This window comes from Armigeres subalbatus, chromosome 3 (assembly GCF_024139115.2).
Source record: "Armigeres subalbatus isolate Guangzhou_Male chromosome 3, GZ_Asu_2, whole genome shotgun sequence".
Taxonomy (NCBI): domain Eukaryota; kingdom Metazoa; phylum Arthropoda; class Insecta; order Diptera; family Culicidae; genus Armigeres; species Armigeres subalbatus.
In genome coordinates this window covers 190144430-190166517 of record NC_085141.1, presented here as the reverse complement: position 1 = coordinate 190166517, position 22088 = coordinate 190144430, and the positions used below count along the sequence as shown (strand labels likewise).

Here is a 22088-nt window from a genome sequence, read left to right as displayed (position 1 = left end):
ACACGTCAAGCGAAGATAATGTTTAGTAGAGAACCCTGAAGAGATCGCAGATCAGGATACTTTTTTACTCCTTCTTCTAACTTCTTTCTTTGTTCTTTCTAATGTTTTCCTTTTTCCAACTTTCACCCTTTTTCCTTCCTTCCTTATTTCCTGTACACTTTGCTTAATATTTCATTTCTTTTGTCGTGGTGTGATGCAAGAAATGCTAACGTATACAGTGATCGTTCGGTAATTGGGGCGTTTCGACGAGCCTCAATGTTGCTTACTTTTTTGCATTTTACAAAGGAAATTTTTACGCACTACCCGTAACGCCTTTACATAGTGCTATACGCGGTAAGTTCGACCATAGTCACATTGTCAGCTACAAGCAAATCCTTATCCAACGAATGCCTTCCCAATATCCAAATCTGTGGTACTTATTCCTTCTCTCCCTAGTAACGGTACAGATAAGCGTGGCCAGGAATAGCAATTCTTATGCTTTTGTCATTTTTGTCTTAGATTGAAATCAGGAAATACGCCCACCTTGATATCTGACAGTAATCTAGACATAGATTTCAAAGGTAACATGAGTATCACTAGTGTCCAGTCTACGAAGTATGTACACCGCAGCAATGCCATGCTTTCGTGTTTTTTGTATTGTATTTTCTTGTATTTTATTTTTCATATTTTTATTATTTCATATTTTTATATTTTCATAATTAATTATTTGATACTTTCATATTTTAACACTTTCATATTTTATTATTTTTATATCTTCGTATTTTCAAACTATTATGTTTTCATATTTCTGGGAGTCATCTTACTTAATGATTTTCCAGGATGCTTTCTTTGTACTGGCTGCGTTTAGGTTCGATTACATTAAATTAGAACAAGAGAAAATTTTATGCACTAAAATGAATAGATCCCGAGAAAAACTAAAACGAAACATAAACGCTGTTTTGACAAACGGTGTTCGGTCAAATGGTGTTTGGTTAATCGGCCCTTCGACCAAATGACCATAAACCCAATGTAACGACAGGTATATTATATTGGCTGGAGGTGTTGTATAATGGTAGACAACGAGGACGGTACAATGACGATGACGAATTTACTCCAGGTCTTCAGGCAATCTAGCAGAATGAACGCCCTAAAAACAACAAAGCTCCTGTGGTTGGTCAACTAAAACAAGGTGGTCAGGCCAGTGTTGTAAAATGTCATTTGCATTTCATTTATTGCCTAGATGCCTGAATGGAGTCCCTCTGAAACGCGTACAAGGCTACGGCAAGGTTATGGTTTTTCATCCCTGATAACATCTCTTTGGAGTAATACGAAAAGCAGGAATAGACACAAGTGGTTCAGCTTCACCGACGACATTGATATTATGGCACGTCGGTTTAGGAAAATGTAGGAAGGGCCTGAAGGGGCACTTAGGCGAAGTGCAATGTATGAAGGGGCTGAGAAGAAAACTGTGGGGAATAAAGCGAGCCAAATACAAATCGGCGCAGTAGTTCATTTTACCTGGACTGTTTAAGTGGTTCACGTTCCACACAGAAGAGAGCAATGTTCATCAAACACCACAATCTATTTTCATAATCATAACCATTGAGGAAGGAATATCCATAAAGTACGTCACGCAAAAGTTGGCGATTTTGAACTATCGCTCGTCACACTTTTTTATTAAACTTTTAGTATTATTGTATGAATCGTCATGCTGCTCGGAACTTCCCTTCTCCCCATTGTGGGGTTTTCATCTTCAGTTTACATACTTTTGCGTTCTAGATTCTCACAAAAATGTTAAATTACATTTGATTTTTCGACTTTATAAAATATATTATAATCCTAAATTCAAATCAATAATAAGCAAATGTGTCAACTTAATAAGCTATTTAAAAAACGCGTCGAGGAAATAGCATGCAATCAGTACGACTGAGTACGAGTTAGCAAAATAGTCCCAATGAAATTTTTAATGGACCATTTGCAGAACCGAGCCGCTGTGAATTATTTCCTAAATTGGGTTCTAAAAACGTGTATTTGCTGATTATGTGTACCTACTAAGAAAAATATACTTTATAAAATCTTCAATAGAAGAACTCGAGATAAAATACAAACACTTCAAGGGAAATTCAAAGGACAAAATAAAGCAATTTACAATTTAAAAAAAACTTAACTACTTACGTGCAATTGCCCTCAGTCGGGTGGTGGCAGGAGAACCGGGAGGAGTATCGGTGCGCTGTCGAGTTTCGTCCCGAATGGCGGTCGGTTGCACCGTTATCGTGTGACGAAAATCGAGCGGAAACGAAATGTGACCCGGTTCACGTTTCAATAACTGCAAGATACAATTGAGAGCAGGTGTAATTGAGCATGATCTCGGCGAAGCAACGAGGATTTATCGCACTTACCCTTAATTTACTTTTGCTAAATTTTCCTTTACGTTTCTTAGGTGTAGGTGTGTTCTGAGTGATGATAATTTTCAGCTCACGTCCCAGCAGTTCGATTTCGCGAGCGTCCAACTCTTGCTTCCGTTTGGCGAGATCCTCCTCCCTGAATTGCTGCTCTTGCTGTACCCTGCTGAGTTCTTCCTCTTTGGAGCGTAGTTCCTGGGGGATGTACAAATGAAATAGATGATGATTCTCAATTAGAGGTAACACTCTTTACTACAGGCGCAGATCAACACATATTTAGCAAAGAAAAGAAAAAAAAGGATTCAAATAACATATTGGTTAACCGCAAACGAAAAAACTGTTACTTGCCATATGTTTTAAATGTATGTACCTATATCGCCAATTGTGAATATATTGATATTGACATTGAATGAAATGTCGATCGGAATCGGAGTCGCGACTGTAACAAATATAAATTTCTTATTCCCCCTAGGGAACCAAATTAACCGAGATTCTGTAAAACAAACTATATAAGCTAACTCTAATTAACTTTTATATAAAAGATGGTGGGAAAACCACATCTTTTAGCGAATTTCTAAAAACATCTTTCGACACGTTAAAATCAAACAAGTTTGCCGCAGTGTTGAATGCTCGTAGAGACGAATCAAATGGGTTGCAGAAGTCGTAATTCGTTCTACGATAAGGAATAGCCAAAAGCGGGGAGTGGCGAAGTCGTCTGGTTGGAACGTGTAATGCGATTTGTTCTAAAAGGTCTGGACAGTCGATGATTCCGGTAAAAATGTCGAAAAATGAACATTCGCTGCTGAATAATTCGTCTTATAGATAGTGTCTCCAGTTTGATCAACTAACACCGATCCGGATAAGGCGGTAGATTGGATGGATTCCTCCAAGGAAGTTATCTCAATGCAAAGCGGATGAACCATTTTTGCACGCGTTCGATGGAGAGAATTTGCGACGTTTGATAGAGACACTATTTGGGGCGACATATTCGAGGATACTGCGCACAAGTGAGCGGTAAAGCGTTTTTAATGCATATGTATCGATAATGCTGGATGTAGGTATAACGACGAATGTGATCCGTGAGTCTGAGCTTGATATCTATATCCGAGCAGAGTCTGAAAATATAACGAGAGCATATAGAAAACTTATTTTGATTTTGACGTCAAATTGAAATCATCATTTGTTTTCAATTATGAATCATCATGATCTGTATTTGCTGTATTTTGTATTTTGATCTCATTTTGCTGTAGATTTCTAAATTGTATGATCTGATATCAAACCGTGTACTTATTTTGTTTTCGGAACCAATATCAAATTTAGTTTTCGATATGCTCTCATCGATTGCCGGGATAGTTTTCGATTTGATGTCACGTAAGATTCTGCTATACATTTTGTTATTTTAACCGTTATAACGACCAAAAAGATATCAAATTAAGTAATCATTTTCGGCGATTTCACAACATCAAAACAAGTTATCGATTTGCTCTCAAGCTTTCCTCGGGCATCTCGTTCAAGTCGTTCACAAATATGTGGAACAGCAATGCCTCGAGGAACGCCAGAAGCAATTGAGATCAACCAAGAGCGACAATTGTTGACTACTACAAAGGCTTCACGATATGTTAGATAAGAATAAATCCAAACAGTAATCCATTCCGGATATCTGCTCCATTTTATCGACCATTCAAATGTATGGAACAGTGTCGAAGGCTTTTGCGAAGTCGATGTACACTGGATCAACCTGTCGTCTTGCTTCAATTTCTCGTGTCAACGCAGTGATGTAGGTAATCAAATTAGTAGAAGTTGATCGGTGTTTCATAAATCCATGCTGGGTGTTTGAGATGTACGGATACGCTGCATCGTGCAAGGCTTTGTGCTATATATGTAGACGAAGAATCAGAATGAATGAATTTTGGCTGTTACGCCCTTTTTAAATGTTGGTTGGATTTCTACACACATTTTCAAAAAAAAATCAGCAAAGAGATCAGCTGCTTTGGAGTCGGCAAGCATGAAAGTCGTTAACAGTCCTATCGTATAGATGGTTCGTCAATTTCGAGGCCATCCAGCAGTAAGATATATGGAAAATGGTGATTATCGATCGGAAGTAAAGGTAATGTAAAGGAAGTAAAGGATTATCGATCGGAAGTAAAGGAAGTAAAGGATCGGAAGTAAAGGTAAGTTGTGGTCAATATTCAGGAGGATTGACAAAAGATAGGTCGAGAAGCCTCCAATTGATATTGGAATAGGTACCCGTTGACTTGGTGCAAGCCCATCACGGCAGGTATCCATTTGTATCGTGGTCTGGTTGCCATGCAAATTCGGAAGATTGAAATCCCCTATCGACAGAACAACATCAACATCAGCGTCAGGATCCAGAAAAAAAAACCTGACAGGAACACGATGTCTTTGTCCAAAGAGGCTTATATTAAAAAATCTGTATCTCCAAAACACCCACAACACGAACATAAAGGCTTTCCTCTTTCACGTCGGTGCATTTTTAAAATGTTCTATCGGGGTCATTTTTCCATACATTTTTGAGAGGGTTAACCCTTCCGTTACCAACCCCCCCCTTTTGAAAAAGAAAATAAACATCTTTTTGGCTGTAACTTTTTTGTCTTTTGACATTTTTTTTCGCAATTTTCACCAAAAGAAGCGGAATTTATTCAATTTTCAGGTGCTCTATGAAATTTTAGGACTGGTCACTTGATACCGGAGTTATTCTAGATCTATTCTATTCCCGATTATTTTAGATATTTTTAAGAGAAACGACGCATAAACTGTATCAAATTTGATCAGGAATTTGATCGGTCCGAAATATAGCCTGTATTCCGGAATCCGGACGTTCCGCCGGAACCTGTTACGGGGTCACTTTACGGAAATAGGCGAATACCATCATGCGACCCATCAAACTTCATGATTTCAAAAGTTACGGTGTTCTACAGTAGTTTTGTACTTCCTAAACCGTATTTGAACCGATTGGATTTACCGAACTGATTTACCGAGTACCGCTTCAAGGGACAATTTTGGGAAATAAGCAAACCCCATCATGAGATCAAACTTCACGATTTCGAAAGCTATGCCATTCTATGGTAGTTTTGTACTTCCTGGACCTATTTGATTGAACCGATTGGAACCGGTAAACTGATTTGCTGAGTACCGGTTCAAGGGTCAATTTTGGGAAACCTTGGTAAAAAAGTAGAAAAAAATGGTTCGATGACATGGCAAATGTCGTTAAAAATGGCTGGGAACAAAAGGAATCGGTTTGTTTGCTGGAAGGGTGGCAGCGACGAAGATGGCTGCAGCTTCGGCGGAAAATACACTGCACTGAGACGGTAGGTTCTCGGACCTGGCTAGATTGGTACCGGACAAACCGAAACCTACCCCTCTGCTAGACACGGAACCATCGGTGTACCGTACGGTATGGTTCCAGAAACGGGTGGCCACGAGCTTGATGACCGACCTTCTTAGCTCCTCGGAGTTGTCGCCTCTCCGGAAGGACGCGGCGATGGAGTTTTCGATTTTGACGGGAGGCATTGACCAGCTTCTTGCTCCGTGCCAGTGGTCCAGCGCCACTGGGGGGAAACCGATGCCGGCCTCGCTTCTAAGGATCCGGTCAGCCTCGTCGAGGAGAGGGATCCCGTACTCTCCTGATGCCTTGCAGCAGATGGCCGCGGGGACTCTATGACGGAAAGAGAAGATTCCGGCTTCGACACAAGCTGCTTCAGCTGGCGTGGAAAGAAGGAGACCGGAAGCCAGTCGGACGTAGCTGTTGAATACTGAGGAAAGCACGCTGATGAGGTCCCTTCGCGCAGAACAGGTCAGCTCTAACCCATATAGCAGGCGTCTATCAATGGTTGCATGGTCTATACTTAGCCTGGTGTGCCGGTTGTTGATACGGTGTTTTGCGGCCAAAATTTTAATTAGGCTGATTCGCGGCTTGCAGGCCACGTTCACCGCCCGGAAGTGTGGTAAAAAGGTAAGCCGCCGGTCGATATCGACGCCAAGAACGCGAACGATTGTCAGGTTAGGTATGGGGTCGTGGCCAAGCTTAATATGCGGGCTTCCGACTTGATGGTGGCCATGGCAAACGTGGACCCGGATGCTCCGCGTTCATAGTACAGCCAATGGAGGTGGCCCAGTGGTGGATTGCGCTAACCGCCGCCTGTGCTTTAATCCTAGTTCGCCCGGGAGTTCCACCTACGACAACCAGGAGGATGTCGTCGGCGTAGACAAAGAGGTGGACGTTGGCCGGTAGTATGCCGAAGACCCCGTTCATTGCAATCAGGAAAAGGGTGACCGCAAGAACCGACCCTTGGGGGACCCCAGTTTCCTCGGCATACTCTCCGGATGCAGAGCCGCCAATGAGGACCGTGAAGGTCCTACCGGTCAAGAAGTTTTTGATAAAGGCAAGCATGTTGCCAGTGATGCCCCATTCTTGTAATTTGTTGAGGACCAGTGCCCTCCAGGGTGTCCAGTCCTGCTGAAGGCTTTGGCAATGTCCAGCGAAACCAACATGCTTGCCTTCATTATACGCGCTCTGCAGCACACTGCCGAGGTTGGAAAAGTATGTGCTGGTGCCATCTTCTTCTTCTTATTGGCATTACATCCCCACACTGGGACAGAGCCGCCTCGCAGCTTAGTGTTCATTAAGCACTTCCACAGTTATTAACCGCGAGGTTTCTAAGCCAGGTTACCATTTTTGCATTCGTATATCATGAGGCTAACACGATGATACTTTTATGCCCAGGGAAGTCGAGACAATTTCCAAACCGAAAATTGTCTAGACCGGCACCGGGAATCGAACCCAGCCATCCTCAGCATGGTCTTGCTTTGTAGCCGCGCGTCTTACCGCACGGCTAAGGAGGGCCCATACCCTGGGCGAAATGCGTACAGTTGGAAGCCGAATCTTCCATCTGCTTCCAATTTTTTACGGAGCCGGCAGTTGACCATCCTCTCCATGGTCTTACAGGCACAGGAGGTGAGGGAGATCGGTCGAAACTTGGAGGGATCCCGACTCGTAGTGTGATTTTTGGGGATGGGGATCGCGTGGCTTTTCCTCCACTCGTCGGGGAAAGTGCGGTTCTCCCAAATGTCATTGACGAGTTTATAAAGATGGGTTTCAGCGTCTGGTGGAAGCCGTTTCAGCATGGGATATACCAACTGAAATCATGAAAATGTATATGCCACATGATGGGATTAGCTCATTTTCCCAAAATTGACCCTCAAACCAGTACTCGATAAATCCGTTTACCATGCCATGCATGCCAAAGCATGCCATAACTTTTTAAAATCATGAAGTTTGATATGCCACATGATGAGGTTTGTTTATTTCCCAAAATTGACCTTTGAACCGATTCAGGAGGAAGGGTTAAATCGGCTATCATTAGAGATTTCTATGGAGTTTGCACGAAAAATAGATAGAACATTTTAGTTTAGTTTAGTTGAGAAAAATTAACGATCAAACACTGTAATACAGGTCCATGTCGGGTGGTCAATATTCGAAAACTTTGATTGATTGATAATTATAATATTTTTGATAGAACCACAAGCTCGATAAGGTTCGTGTTTATTTTCATGCCGCGAATGCATCAGAATAAACAAAAAATTTAAACAAATGTTTACCGTTGTATATCATAGTTTCATACACAAAGCAATATTAAAAATGTTGTCCATGTTGTGGCTAGGCTTAAAAATAACATTATGAAAATAAGCAGCAGTCAAATGTTTAAGATATTTTTAGTATGCAAACTTAATTCATTTTGTAGAATACAACTCAATGTACAATTTTTTCTACGCTAAAAAGCAAACTCAAATAGATCAAACAAAATTAACAAAATATCACACCCACTCGAGAAAAGACAAGCAGCCAATATATAATCAAAACAATCGCCAAACCTTACCTCTTCAAAAGACTTAAATGCCTAAACATCGAAAGGCGACCGAATAAGGACAGGAAAGAATAGAATTGAACAATATAAATAAAATTGAACCGTAAGCGAAAAGGGGAGTCAAATGAAAGATAAACAAAAATCTCATCACTTTATCACGGTGTGATCAGGAAAATTTATCCAACACTTTCTCATTCTGCTATCGAACAAACGATTAACGAGTAAAGTTTTCCCATTGCCCACTCCCGTTTGACCAGAAGCAGAAACAAACGCAATCGCCAGCACAAACAAACTGACTCACCTTCTCTTTTCTACGCAGCTCCTGGAGGACTTCAGCAATCTCCCTCTTCCAGCCGTCCTGCATCGTGTGGAACGACTCGTGTGGTGTTTGCGCGAATCCTGACCGTGCGATAGTGTCTAAATCTTTCTCGATATCCCTAAACGAGGGTCGCCGATGCGGATCCAATTCCCAGCAGGCTAATTACGTGACGGGAAAAAGGTAGAGGAAAAGTGATTTATTGCGCGAGGAAAACAATTTAACTCTCGAACCGGCTTGGTACTAAGAGGGAGGTCAACCAAGACGAGCTGTGACTTGAAATACAAAAATATACTTACACTTCATTAGCTTTCCCCATGCTTCTGGGCAAGTCTTCGGAATCGGTAGTGCGAGTGTGTTGACGGCTACTCCATACGCAACCGACAGAGTATCAAATCCTTTATAAGGCGTTTCGCCGGTGAGCAATTCCCACAGCAACACACCGTAGCTCCAAACGTCTGAGGCTCTGTAAGGAAGCAGAAAACGAATGGGTGGGTAAGGTTTTGTAACCAGCGACCTTTTGACATGGCATTGACTTACTTCGAATATGTACCCGACTTGATGACTTCCGGTGGCATCCATGCGAATGTACCGGCCGCAGACATTCTTGTTGTAATGTATGCTTCACGGGCGAGGCCGAAATCTGTTATTTTGAGGGTTTTATTTTTCAAATGGCCACTCATTATGGCATCACAGATGAGCACTGGAAGGGAAAAAACAACGAATATAAATTACTAATAAATCAGAATATCATTAGAAAGGAATAAATCAAAATGAAATTCGTTAAATAAGTAGGTTATATCATGGACAAGTTCATTCTTTAGTCAAAGTTTGACCGTTCGCCAACAACTCATTACACATGAACTTATAGCACTGTATTTTTTGTATACCTTTGTTTAACCGTTCGTTATTTGGATGCCAGTTATGGACATAAAGCACTATAATTAATTATCTTTATTTTATTATGAGGTGTGGTAGGATGGGGCTCAGAAGATTGTTAGTTGAAAATCGCAGGCAGCCACCGGAAATTTATGTATTTATTGAATTTCTCATAGGATTTTTTAATTTTTCTGTTGGTAATCCTGTAGAAATGCCATCGGAGTTATGCAAAAATATCGCAAGTAATCCCTCTGAAATTACTGTGGCTAAAAAATAGCTTTTTAAATCATTTTTGATTTTTTAAAAGAATTTTTGCAGAAACACTTATTCGTTCTAGGTGAATGCTATGAAAACAATATAGGTAGTTAAAATATTCCAATACTATGAAATAATTTCTGACGAAAAAAATTTCGAAAAATGATATGATATAGCAAGCTATGGCTTCTTCTTATTGGCAATACATCTCCACACTGGGACAGAGCCGCCTCGTAGCTTAGTGTTCATTAGGCACTTCTACAGTTATTAACTGCGAGGTTTCTAAACCAGTTTACCATAACGTGGTAAGGGAACGCTATACTGTGGGGGTACCCCACAGGCTCTGTTAACAGCCTGCTATTTATTTCACCCCTCAGGCCATGGATCCCCTTGGCACGGGTCGATTGATACAGTAGGATTAGGGGCTAAGGGACGTCATATTATTAGCTGCACTGAAGTGTTCCTGATAATATGACCAGATTTACACCGCTACACACTGCTCACAGTGTAGCGGGTAGATGTTTTTGCCTTTCACGTATTCTAAGTATACGTAAAGGCTATACGATCACTCCAAAACCGAACGTTTGATAAAAGGCTCGAAGACCCTTAGTGTTATATACCAATCAACCCCTCTCGACGAATTGAGGTGATGTATGTATGTGTGTATGTATCTATGTGTTTTTTTTTCTTCCTAAGCAATGGAGGGGAAATCTGCTCATCAGATATCCTGGATTGTCCAGGAAGTTCGGGGTTAGAGACCACCTCCAACAGCAAACGAGGGAGGCAGGACTACATCCCCGACCCGCTAATCCGTTTCCATTGCCGCCAAGCCCATCGTCCCTTCGGTTTTACCAGAAAGTAATGCTTCAAATGCTGTAATGCTGCTTGTCCTTGCAGCACCGAACATCGTGACTCGCTTTTTTAGAAGAACACCATGGTATCGTACCAGCGCATTACCGGCTTTCTAGTTGGCCTTACCACGCACTATGTCCTCGGAAAGTGGGAATGGTCGACTTCGCGCCTGCTTCCCTCTGCACGGCTTGTATCAAGAATGATTATGCAGCGTGCACCCCAAATTGACCTCTCTGCGATAGGGTCTATTCGCCAACACAACTTGCCGACGCGGTCCCTACGCCTGCCCCAGCCTTGACGAGAACCCCTTTCCGTCTTCGGGCTCAGAACATGCCCGGTTGACCGACGCCGGAAAAGTGACCATGTTGTTCATCGCGCGGCCACTTGTTCGATAAAAGGATCGAGTTCGACCACAGGGCACCGGTATGACCTATGAAGTCGACTCCGAACCCTTGGACCACCTCTTATTTGCGCCTGAACTAGCCATTCCTCGAGACCACGCGCCACCTTCTATGTAGCTCCGGGAAGATTTGGACGATAGCCGATAAAACAGCATTCCAGCCAACTTCATCGTTACACATCCTCCGAACTAGGTTGTCCGGGGTAGTGTCCAGACCACATGTGGCAAGCATGTGGGGTCACGCATTGTGCGAAAACGTGGGCACACGAACAATACGTGTTCTGCCGTTTCATCTAAACCTGCGCACACCGGACACTTGGGCGAGGCCGAGTGTCCGAACCGATGTAGATACTGTCTGAAGCAACCATGGCCTGTAAGGACCTGGGTCAGGTGGAAAGTGATTTCCTCCTTGGAGTCTCTTGACCCACGTGTCTATCTCCGGTATCAACCTATGTGTCCATCTTACCTGCACTGTGATTTTGCAGCACGCTTGAACGCCAGGCACTTCGAATCCCCCATGGGGTGCTTGCTGTTCGCAGCTTTTCTGGAACAAATCAAACAATTGGGAGGGTTCGTGCAGCATTGTGCCTTATGTCCCTCCAATCCGCAGCGTCGGCAGCGCTTTCTTCTGTCAGGGCCTTTGCAGTCCCATTGCTTGTTGAAGCAAACTACGGGCTGCTCGTATATGCACAGGTATAGGGCACACCGACCATCTCACCTTGACGCTCCCTAACTTGACCACCTTGGAGGCGTCCGCTGCAGATAGCCGAAACAATGCTACCTGCGTCCCTGCCGGACCTTTCCTTAGCCAAACGGCTACGGTGGGCGTCTCCACTTCACACTGTCGCCCCAGTGCCGTGACGAACGAACTTCGGTGACCTCGTCTAGGTCTTTAACCCTTAGATTCACCTCCGTCGTGAGTACCCTCACCTCGACCGTCTCGCCTAGAACCTCCTCTACCAACTTCTTGTAGGCGGCGCCGTGAGACGCCCCGCTTCAGCTCGAGGATCATCTCGCCCGTCCGGGTACGTATTATTCGACGTACGTCGGCGCCGAGTTCACCGAGCTTGACGTCACTCCTCATCGACTTCAAGACGTCCGAGTACTTAGCCTCGTCCGTTTTGATGGCTAGGGCATCGCCCCTGAAGCGATTGGCACCTACCGTAGACTTCTTGTTACCCTCATTCGCCTGGGCCTTATTTTCAGCCCTTGACGTCTTCGGTTTCCTCTTGTCCTTGACCAAGGTTCAGGAGGCGTCATCCCCGTCTATTTCCCTGGTCTGGTACGACTGAGCGCTCTCAGCCTGCCGTAACCCCTTACTACCGTCTTTCCAGGGTGGACGCACCTTTCCAGGTCCTTCCTTCCCCGGTTTTGGAGGTACCTGGCCGGGATTCAGCTTCCCAACCCCACTACCCTTGTTCGGGGTAGTAACGCTCCGCGTTTTGGGAGCTCATCCCCTGGAGACTGTCTCTCCCGTTTTTGTGTCTGCTGCTTTGGAGCAGTCACCCCCTACGTATCCGCGAATACTTGATCCTCAGTCTGGGTAGACTTTGGCACCACCGTCTTCGCTGGCACACCCTCGGTCGATTCGACCTTGCCCGAGTCCGCGAATCCTTGGGCCTCAGTCTGGGTAGACCTCGACTCCACGGATTTCACGGGTTTGCACTTGGCCGTCCCGACCGCCCCCTCCAGCTTGGCGTCCAACATCGACTTTCGAACTTTGGTTGTGTGTGGTTGTGATAAGTGGTTTCGCTTCATTTGTGTCAGAGTCACGGAGAACATCGTAAACGTTAGTTGGATGTGTTCAATGTGTAAGACTTCTTCCTTCATCGTTCCTCCTGCCAACATTGGTAACCACCCCGAAACAAGTCAGCATCGGACCAATCAAAATTTTCAAAAAATTCCTGCTACTCGCGCCTCCAAGAGCAGTGCGCTTAGGCACTTTTCCCGTGACAGAATCGGCCACCGAATCTCCCATGACGGGTCCGGGAGAAAATAACGCCATACGTGCTGCTGTCTCGAACTGGAATGGGCTGATAAGCAGCATGTCATTTCGCTCAATATCGAATCGTGGGCATGCATACATCTTACGCCGACTTGTTACGCCGACTTCGCCTCGCATACGCATTCCGGACAATCCGCAGATTCTGTGAACCTGAACCTATGCAAAAACTTTTTGAGACAGCCATGTTCAGATATATCCGGATTTAGCCTGTTTGTTCAATGATCTTTGACTGCGGTGTCCGATGCTCTTTGCCATTTTAGCAGCGATGCTGCTCTCTGGATACGTCGCACTTGCGCCGAGTCCCTTTCGTTAAAGCACTCAATATCTTCCTCCAGAAGTATGTCTATCGGCATCATCCCAGCAATGACGCAAACCGCATCATACGATATGGTGCGGTAGTGGGCTGCGAAATGATGAGTTGACGACTGGGAAATAGCGACCTACACAGCTCTGGTCCTCACAAGTTCCGATCTCACGCTTCCACGGATCTTCCGATGACAATCGACCGCCAGCTAAGGGTTTTGTACTTAGCTGGTAGTGCAGTCTGGGCACTGTTGTCTTTCTGACATCAGCTAGAGTGAGGGGGGCGACCAAAAGGACCATCGTCCCTAACCCCTAATACCAAGGCGTCAAGCGACCCGTGCCGAGGGGATGCATGGCCAGGGGGGTGAAATAATAAGCTAGGCCTTTAACGGAGCCTGTGGGGTACCTGGGCACCCTCCACAGTAATTGTCCCTTACCGCGTCATGCTGGGCTCTGGCGTGGTGGACCTCTTTTCCCGAGCAACTCGTGGGACCAAAATCGAAAACCAAATCAATTCTTCAATTAGTGGTAGTAGTGTAGGCGACAACCCCTTCGCAAGAGTTGGGTTGTTCAGGTCTCCGCCTAGGAGGTCAGAGGCAATAGTCGGCATAAAACCCGATGCTTACAGCAGGAAAAGACATTTCGTTTGTCTATCGTTAGATGAGGTTTCGCTAGCGTATTCCTTCAATAGCTCATATTTACGAGCGATAAACCGTTTTTCCAGATCAAATTCCTCCTTAAGCCTTTGCATCTCGAGCTCCTGCAGCCGTCTTGCTTCGTTACGGGAGCTTACCTTGCTCCTTGATCGGTCCGATGCTGACTTGTTTGGGGGTGGTTACCAATGTTGGCAGGAGGAACGATGAAGGAAGAAGTCTTACACATTGAACACATCCAACTAACTTTTACGATGTTCTCCGAGCAGCTGTTGCAGAGCAACGTGTTCTCGCCGTTGCCGCTTGATGACGCCGGCAATCCGCCAAAAAAGAGAAAGAAGTAGCAATCGCAGCTGCCGCAGATGCAACCTGAGCGGATGGAAAAGTGCCCACCTGTTTTCGTTAAGGGCGATCCACCGGATTTGGGGCCGAAAATCCGACAACACATTGCAATAGGCCTCAAGTGCACGTTCCGGCTTTACAGTGAGGGAGTCTAGGTGATGCCTGCCAATCCAGATCACCTAATGTATCTTGGAGTTCCTACAGTTCCACAAGTATGAGTTTTACACTCATGACCTCCCCGGCACGAAGCCGCTCAAGGCTTTGCTGCGAGGGCTCCACGATATGAAGGAGGAAGAGCTTCATCTGGAGCATGGCTCCATCATCTTCAAGGATCTGAATGTCCGTCTAGCTGGCAGGCCACTTATAATAAAATTGAAAATAAATACCTCTAAGTTGATGTACCAAATGCGAACCTATGCGTACCTTCGGGGATTTTGAACGTACCTCAATATTTCCTAGAAAATCGGTGGCCTGCTGAATAGACGATCGATTTTTCGAAAATCTTCGTTAAACTTCCCAGTTTTATCGCTACTGTAATGTACCAAGTACGTACCTTCCGGAACTATATTTGTTTTTCAACATACCTCAAATTTTCCCATACTTTCTTATACCAAACTTTTCAAAACGCTTTATATGTTATATAACTATACGGAATCGGATTCCTTGAACAATTCTAGGGCGGAAACATATATAAAACCTTAAACTTAAGTTGAATATTGGCAGTTTGTAACCCGCCATTTTAGGGTTACAATTAAAACCCCTTGGTTCTTGGGCCAATTTAGTTCAGACCCCAAAAAAATGTAAATATATGTCTATGTGTTCGTTTACTAATTTATTATTAAATGTCTATGTATAAAATAAATGTCTGTGGTCCATATTTATATGTTTGACGGATGTTTATTCTGTACATAGTAGTTATAGGGTGTATGCAAACAATTATTATACATAAAAGATGACGTTTGTGTCCAATTTTGTTATTTCATTGTTAATTGTTTGTTTACCTCCTGGTTGGTGTTAAAAGAAATATATATTTATTTACATTATTTATCTGATCTTTTTTTATTATTTATTTTCAATATTTATTTACATTATTTATCAGATTACTTATTTAAATTATTTGAAAAATATTTATTTACACTGTTTCTAAGAAGCTTTTCTATACTATTTATAAAATTATCTATTTACAATCAAATGTTCACTAAAATACATAATAAATTATCCCTTAAACCAAAAAGAAAAGGAAACAAGCACTTAGGGTATTTGTGTAAAGATTATGCATGCAATCTAGTACTACTTTTGAATTATTTAAATTTGAAATCCTAAATATAACACCAACCAAAACCCCTCAACTTCTACTAACAAAATTTCACCGAGAAACGCAGCGATTCTTCACCGGAATAACGAAACGGAAGGCAATGGGCGTTATTTTTGGGACTAGAAAAAAATATAAAAGACCATAGCACGATAGAGTTGGTCTATTATTTTGTGCTGGTCCAGAGGAGTGAAGAAATGTGACACCGCGAATTTGCCCGTCCTCTTGCATTTCGCAGTTCCGTGAAAAGGTGTAATTTAAAACCTAACTTAAAACTTGAAAAGTTGTGTAAAACTTCCTAACTACGGTCATATAATAGCTAGAACACCACAAGTCAGAAAAGACATTTCTCGTAGTGAAGTGAGGTACGGACCTATTCATGGCTGCACCACAAACGGTCAGAAGAAGAGAACAGACACCATGTGATATGACAAAAGCTACATTCTGATCGCGTTAAGCCATTTGGGTCAATTTTTCGTACCAAGTGATATCCGAGCGAGTGTGGTGCGAACGATAGAACAGTGGATTCCAAAAAAATAGTGGTCCGAGCTGACGAGCGAAACGGTGCTGTGTTGAAGAATTTTAGAAGCACTTTGTGAAATGTGGTGTTGAGAAAAGACTATTACCGTCAGCTCTGGTGTCTCTCGCTCGGATAGGACCACATTGAATAGTGCGCGCGCGAGTTTGAACCACTCCCTGGACCCCGGAACATTGGCCAATCGTTAAACTCGGCCACAGTGTCACACATGATTCCCGCGCCAATAACGGGAACGAAGAATCAAGTGCCCCCTTGACACTACCCAGCTTTGTCAAGCCCCTGTCCATCGAAGAAAGTGTCCCTTGCAGCGCCACCGTCATCGTTGTCCAACCCTATCACCAACTGCTGATGTCGACCAACATGTGATCATCGATCGGCCGCAACGAAAGAATATGTACCTACATTGTGATAAATAAAACCATAGTTATCCCCACACGCTAAAAACTAGTTAAAGAAAATAATATAAATAAAATTAGCTGAAAGTTTGATTACCCCAATAAATTATATTCATGCCTGTTATTTGTCTGAAATAAATTGTGTAGTCTTAATTTATTCAGACTATTACATTATTTTCCATATTAGGTTTTTGCTTGCTTCCTCCTCCAAATTGTATATAATTTGCCCAAATAACCACGCGGGAAGATAGTCCACCAAGCTTTACCCGGAACCCAATATTCTTTAAACGACCCTGTAAAACACAAATAACTATCATTGTAAAGAGGCTGTTGTAGAGCCCACCCCAAGTGGACACCGTGGCTAGACCAGTGTCCAGGGGAGTAGCCAGGGGTCCATCTGACCCTTGTATAATTAAGATAGTTTCAAGTTTTATACTAAAAAGCGTGATTTCGGGCTAAAAATCATATAAATGCATTAGAAAACTCCTAAATACACACCAAAACATAAATAAGAGCTTACGCCTGAAAGTAGGCAATATACAAAACGCGTAGATATTGTATCAAATGCATTTCCAACAATTTTAAATTCAAAACGATATTAAAAACCGATAAGATATACATATATAATTCAAAAATGCGTATCAATTAGGTACACTGCACAAATCGACCCCAAATGTCCTTCTGATCCTTCAAGGAAATTCTCAAGTATCCCAAGTTTGTCGCAATTGCATGACATGCCAACGTACCTCGATAGAAATAAGTTTATTCAAATTATTTAATAAAAAGTCAATTTGATGGAATTGATTCAGAAAGCTCCGGAAAAAATCCTGCAGAAATCTCCAGAATCCTAAAGAATTCAGGAAGAAACTTCCTGAATAATTTTGATGGAGCTTTATTATACTGCCGTAATCTGAAAAAGTGACGTATACGCCATTTTCCAAAAATGGTGTTAACGAGTACTACTCATCGAGCTCTTTAACAGAAAAATGGAAAACATGCATGTTGTAAAATAACTGTTACGTCACTTTTCCAGATTACGGCAGTATAGGAGTTATGGGAAATTTTTTTGGAGAAATTTTCCGAGGAGTTCCTGGAGGAACTTCCCAAACTAATTTTTGGTGGACCCTTCGAAGGAATTTCTGGAAGAGCGATCGGAGGAATTCCTGGAGAAACTTTCGGAGGAATTCCTGGAGGGACTTTCGGAGGAAATCCTGTAGGAACTTCTGGAGGAAATCCTGGAGGATCTTCCGGAGAAATTCATGGAGGAACTTCCGGAGTAATTCCTGGAGGAACTTCCGAAAGAAATCCTGGGGGAATATAGATTTAGATTCATGATTTTTTCATAGAATGTGTTCAAAAAGCTGTCCGACAAAATCTAGACCGTGAAATTCACTATTATGTTTTAATGCGATACCCGAGCAAAAATTTTTTTTTCACAATTTTTTTTTTGGTCGGGTTTTTGACGATGTTTTAGAATATTGTGTTTTGAGAAATTTTGCTAAAGGTACTCGGATAAAAATTCACAGTACCTTGTATGGTATGATCCATTGGAATACTATTGGTTCTATGGTAAATAATGCAATCTATTGTACTTTTATTGTAGATTTTTCACGGTTGTAAAAATCCTTTAAAAGTACAATACATTTAAATGTGACCGATACATTCTATAATATTTTAGTTGTTGGCTTATGTTTTATATTGCTCATCCAAGAATTAAACAAACTATAAAGGTATTCCATCTCGGTGATCAGATAATCCGTTTTAAAGTAAATAAAAATATAATTTAAGAATATTTCATTGATTCATTATGTTGATGAAATAACAATTGAAAACAATAGAATAACAATAACTTTCATTATTACATGAAAAAACGTTCTACCGATTTTCAAATATATATTTTAATTGCTGGTTTTGAAATATTCATGTTCTGATCAATTTAAATTCAAAAAATTTAAATGAACAAAATCTTTCACTTACAATTTTACTTGGAGAATAACTGGATTTAGATGAGCTTGTACAAGTTTGTTTGTGTCTAGTCTCAGTTGATTAGTAGAAAAACGAAGTAAACGAAGTGTTCCTTTTATTATTTGATTATGCGAGCAAGCGACGGCTGATCATTGGCCGCTGTACCGTGGTGAGTATCTATAGTGTTATCATCATGATACCAGATCATTTTGTTGTGAGAGAAATCTTTCAACACGTCAAGAAAAAAACTTATAAATTAAACCCTCACAAGCAACAACCTATTCGAAGATAGCAATACACTTCATAATGCCATCTAATGAATGATCCCATACCAAAAAGCTAATAACATTCATAAGTTAATGAAAAGTATAAGTTTTGGAATGTATGTACATACCTATACATTGTACTATAAGTTTTTTCTTATACATATCATTAAGTATTAGAAATCTTAATAACATTAATTTGTTTTACGTGAAAGACCATTAGGAAGGGGTCCCTTGATTTACACCGCCGAAGAAGTTCGCAAAATTTTTGTCAACATGTATCCTTGTTCCGTTTCAGAAATTGAGGTAATGATAAAACACTGCTGCTTGCCATCATCACTGATGATTCAATAAATATCATTCGGCGACTATCATCGAGCTATATCACCAACGGGATACAATACAAAATTGAACAGGTAACTTTTCTTTTCTTTTCGGTTTATACTTTTTGTAAGAATTCTGACATGATTTTACAGTAGCATCAGTTACAGCGTCTTCAGTGAGTAAAGCCGGTTGCATCATCGGCGACCGAAATCTACGTTCATGCATCCCGGTCTGAATCTCGGTCTGAATAGCATTAACGGACTCAAAAATACCACTAATAATTTAAATTTAAATTATATGGAATCTAATTTATTTTAAATTGAAAAAGTTTCCATAACATTGTAAATTGAATTGTATTTTTATTGTAATATTGAAGTCGAGATTGAAGTGAAATGTATTTAAAATCCCGTTGTATTTCTACTGTAAAACAATAAAAAAATGTGAGAAAAACACTTGAAGCACATCATTTTCTATTGTTTTGGCCTTCGAAATCATCCCATTGAAGAACCGTTAAATCAATTGTTTTGCTCTGAATTTTGTATGAAAAATGTTCGATATTTTTATTGTAAAGATACATAACAACCCCCCATTTTTATTGTAAAAATCCCATTTACCATTCATTTTATCGTGCAAAACCTCTGATGTCTCTGATGTGATTTAGTTGATAAAATTCCATTACATTCAATGGTAATTACTATGTTTTAATTGGTGATGTAACAGTAAAATTTATGATATTTTAATCATATTTTTTATCCGGGTACTGTATGTTTTCTTCCTAATTTTAATAGTTGAATCGTTGTTTTTCGATACTGCTGTCCAAAACTTATATAAAAATCGATTTTCAGTATTTTTAAAATAAATATACAACATATCAACACGTTTTATATCACAAAATAAATAATGGCACTAATATACGATCGTTTTCAGATAATATGGTCTTTCTGATTTGAATTTCAGTCAAATAGAACGGTTTTATTGAAAAAAATAGTCTAATTTCTTGATTAAATATCAGCCTTATAGGCACATTTTGGCAGCTAGATTTCCGTTATTCTAAAAGCTGATTTTGTATAAAAGAAGCCGGTGGCTAAAGCTCAGTTGGATCTGATGAGGCTCACTGATTTTTGTTCCAATTTTTACAGTGTAGTTTTCGATAAATATTTCTCTTTCTCAACATATACTCATTTCATCGGCCATATTGTGGATCTATTTATTATTTCTATAAGTGGGGTGAGCGTACCCTTATAATTCAGTGCCTAATTTAACCAACTTTTAAAAAACATTGTTTTCGAACAAAAACTATTGGTTTTAGAAGTAAATTTGGCTAAATAATAAGTGTATCTGTGTGTGTATGAGTGTGTATGAGAGCTAAAACATCGCCAAAACTTCTAAAATATGTTTAATAAATGCTCGAATATGGAGATATGGCCAAAAATAGGTACTGTACCCGTATAATACCTTATTGGTTAAGATACTTGCACCTTAAGCAGTTATTTGCTTAATAATCAATTAAAGGCAAATTAAATTGAAACAAGAAAATCAGTATGCTTATATTTTACATACTTATCATGTTTGTGTGCATATTCCTGTCTTCCATATCTTCAGGGGGATATGGGGCTCTTTGTGATCGGGAGCTATAGCATTTTTAGTACTATTTGTAGTACAAACTGGGAACAGGTGGAACAAAACCTATTTTTTTTCGAAAATAATACTTTAAAAAATTGGAACAAAAATCAATGAGCCTCATCAGACCCAACTGAGCTTTAGCCACTGGCTTCTTCTATATAAAATTAGCTTTCTGAATAACGTAAATCTAGCTGCCAAAATGTGCCAATAAGGGTGATATTTTTTCATGAAATTGACCTATTTTTCCGATAAATGTGTTCCATTTGATAGAAATGTCAATAAAAAAGGCCATATTATCTTCAGATTAGCGTATGTCAGTGCTATTCAATGTTTTGTGATATAACACGGGTCAAAACGTTGTATATTTATTTTCGAAATATTCAAAATCGATTTTTATATTAGTATAAGACTGCAATATCGAAAAACAACGATTCAACACTTAACATTAGGAGAAAAACATACAGTATCTTTAGTAAAATTTCTCAAAACACAATATCCTAAAACATTGTCTAAAACCCGAACAAAAAAAAATTGTGGAAGAAATTTTTTTTTTGCTCGGATATCGCATTAAAACATAATAGTGGATTTCACGGTCTAGATTTTGTCGGGCAGCTTTTTGAACACATTCTATGAAAAAATCATGGATCTAAATCTGTATTAAACGCCTCAATGAGGTTTTGACCGTCTTTTTGCTGAGTTGTTCCAATGTGAGCCGCTGGCTGAAAATGATCTATCACGCCGCCGCCGGAAAATTTCAATAGGCGCACAGATTTACTCGACATAAAAGTATCATCATGGTATACATACTAGGGTAGTTCAAAACATCGATTTTGCTCCACAGTGCTCATCTGATTCTTTACCATGTTCTGAGTGTCCTCTGAAAATTTGAGCTCATTTGGATTAAAACTGATTTAGCACAAGCCGTTTCAAGTTTGCATGTAAATTAGTATGGGGAAATTTATTTGTTCATTATACTGGTAATGACGCTTCCCCATTAAGCGCAGGTTAAAAGAAAACCTACACAGCTAAAAGGAATACTCAATAGCTTTCACCCAACGAAAATCGTATGTTGATTAATCGCCCCAATAATTAGTAATCGAATTTAATCTATACCGTAATTTTCTAGAGCTAATTGCATAACTCCTCAACAGGCAACATTGCTGCTCGTGGCGCGAAAGATAGCACACACAAATTCAGGCTACTATGTTGCACTGCACATTTCAGTGATGCCCTCAAAGAAGTTTAACGATCATGACTGAAGATTCGCAACCTGTCTTAAAATCGATTACTAATTATTGGGGTGATTAATCAACATGCGATTTTCGTTGGGTGAAAGCTGTTGAGTATTCCTCTTAGTTATGTAGGTTTTCTTTTAACCTGCGCTTAATGGGGAACGA

General features: G+C 40.9%; 1 protein-coding gene and 1 long non-coding RNA gene across 3 annotated transcripts in view; one reads left to right on the top strand and one right to left on the bottom strand.

Annotated features, from left to right (window-relative positions):
* The window catches only part of LOC134219683 (mitogen-activated protein kinase kinase kinase 11), a 91562-nt gene that overhangs the window by 58704 nt on the left and 10770 nt on the right, over positions 1-22088 (bottom strand). For both annotated transcript variants that reach the window (XR_009981638.1, XM_062698501.1), the window contains exons 3-7: positions 9123-9285; positions 8882-9048; positions 8568-8743; positions 2379-2576; positions 2155-2305 (exon numbers count right to left, since the gene is read on the bottom strand). Coding sequence is in view for 1 of the 2 variants with exons in the window: in XM_062698501.1 (XP_062554485.1) it covers positions 2155-2305; positions 2379-2576; positions 8568-8743; positions 8882-9048; positions 9123-9285 (855 nt within the window). In the remaining variant the exon portion in view is untranslated. The remainder of the gene's footprint in view (positions 1-2154; positions 2306-2378; positions 2577-8567; positions 8744-8881; positions 9049-9122; positions 9286-22088) is intronic.
* Positions 18547-19160, top strand: LOC134219687 (uncharacterized). Its single transcript, XR_009981640.1, has 2 exons — positions 18547-18650; positions 19043-19160. It is a non-coding gene; the product is annotated as an uncharacterized LOC134219687 (long non-coding RNA).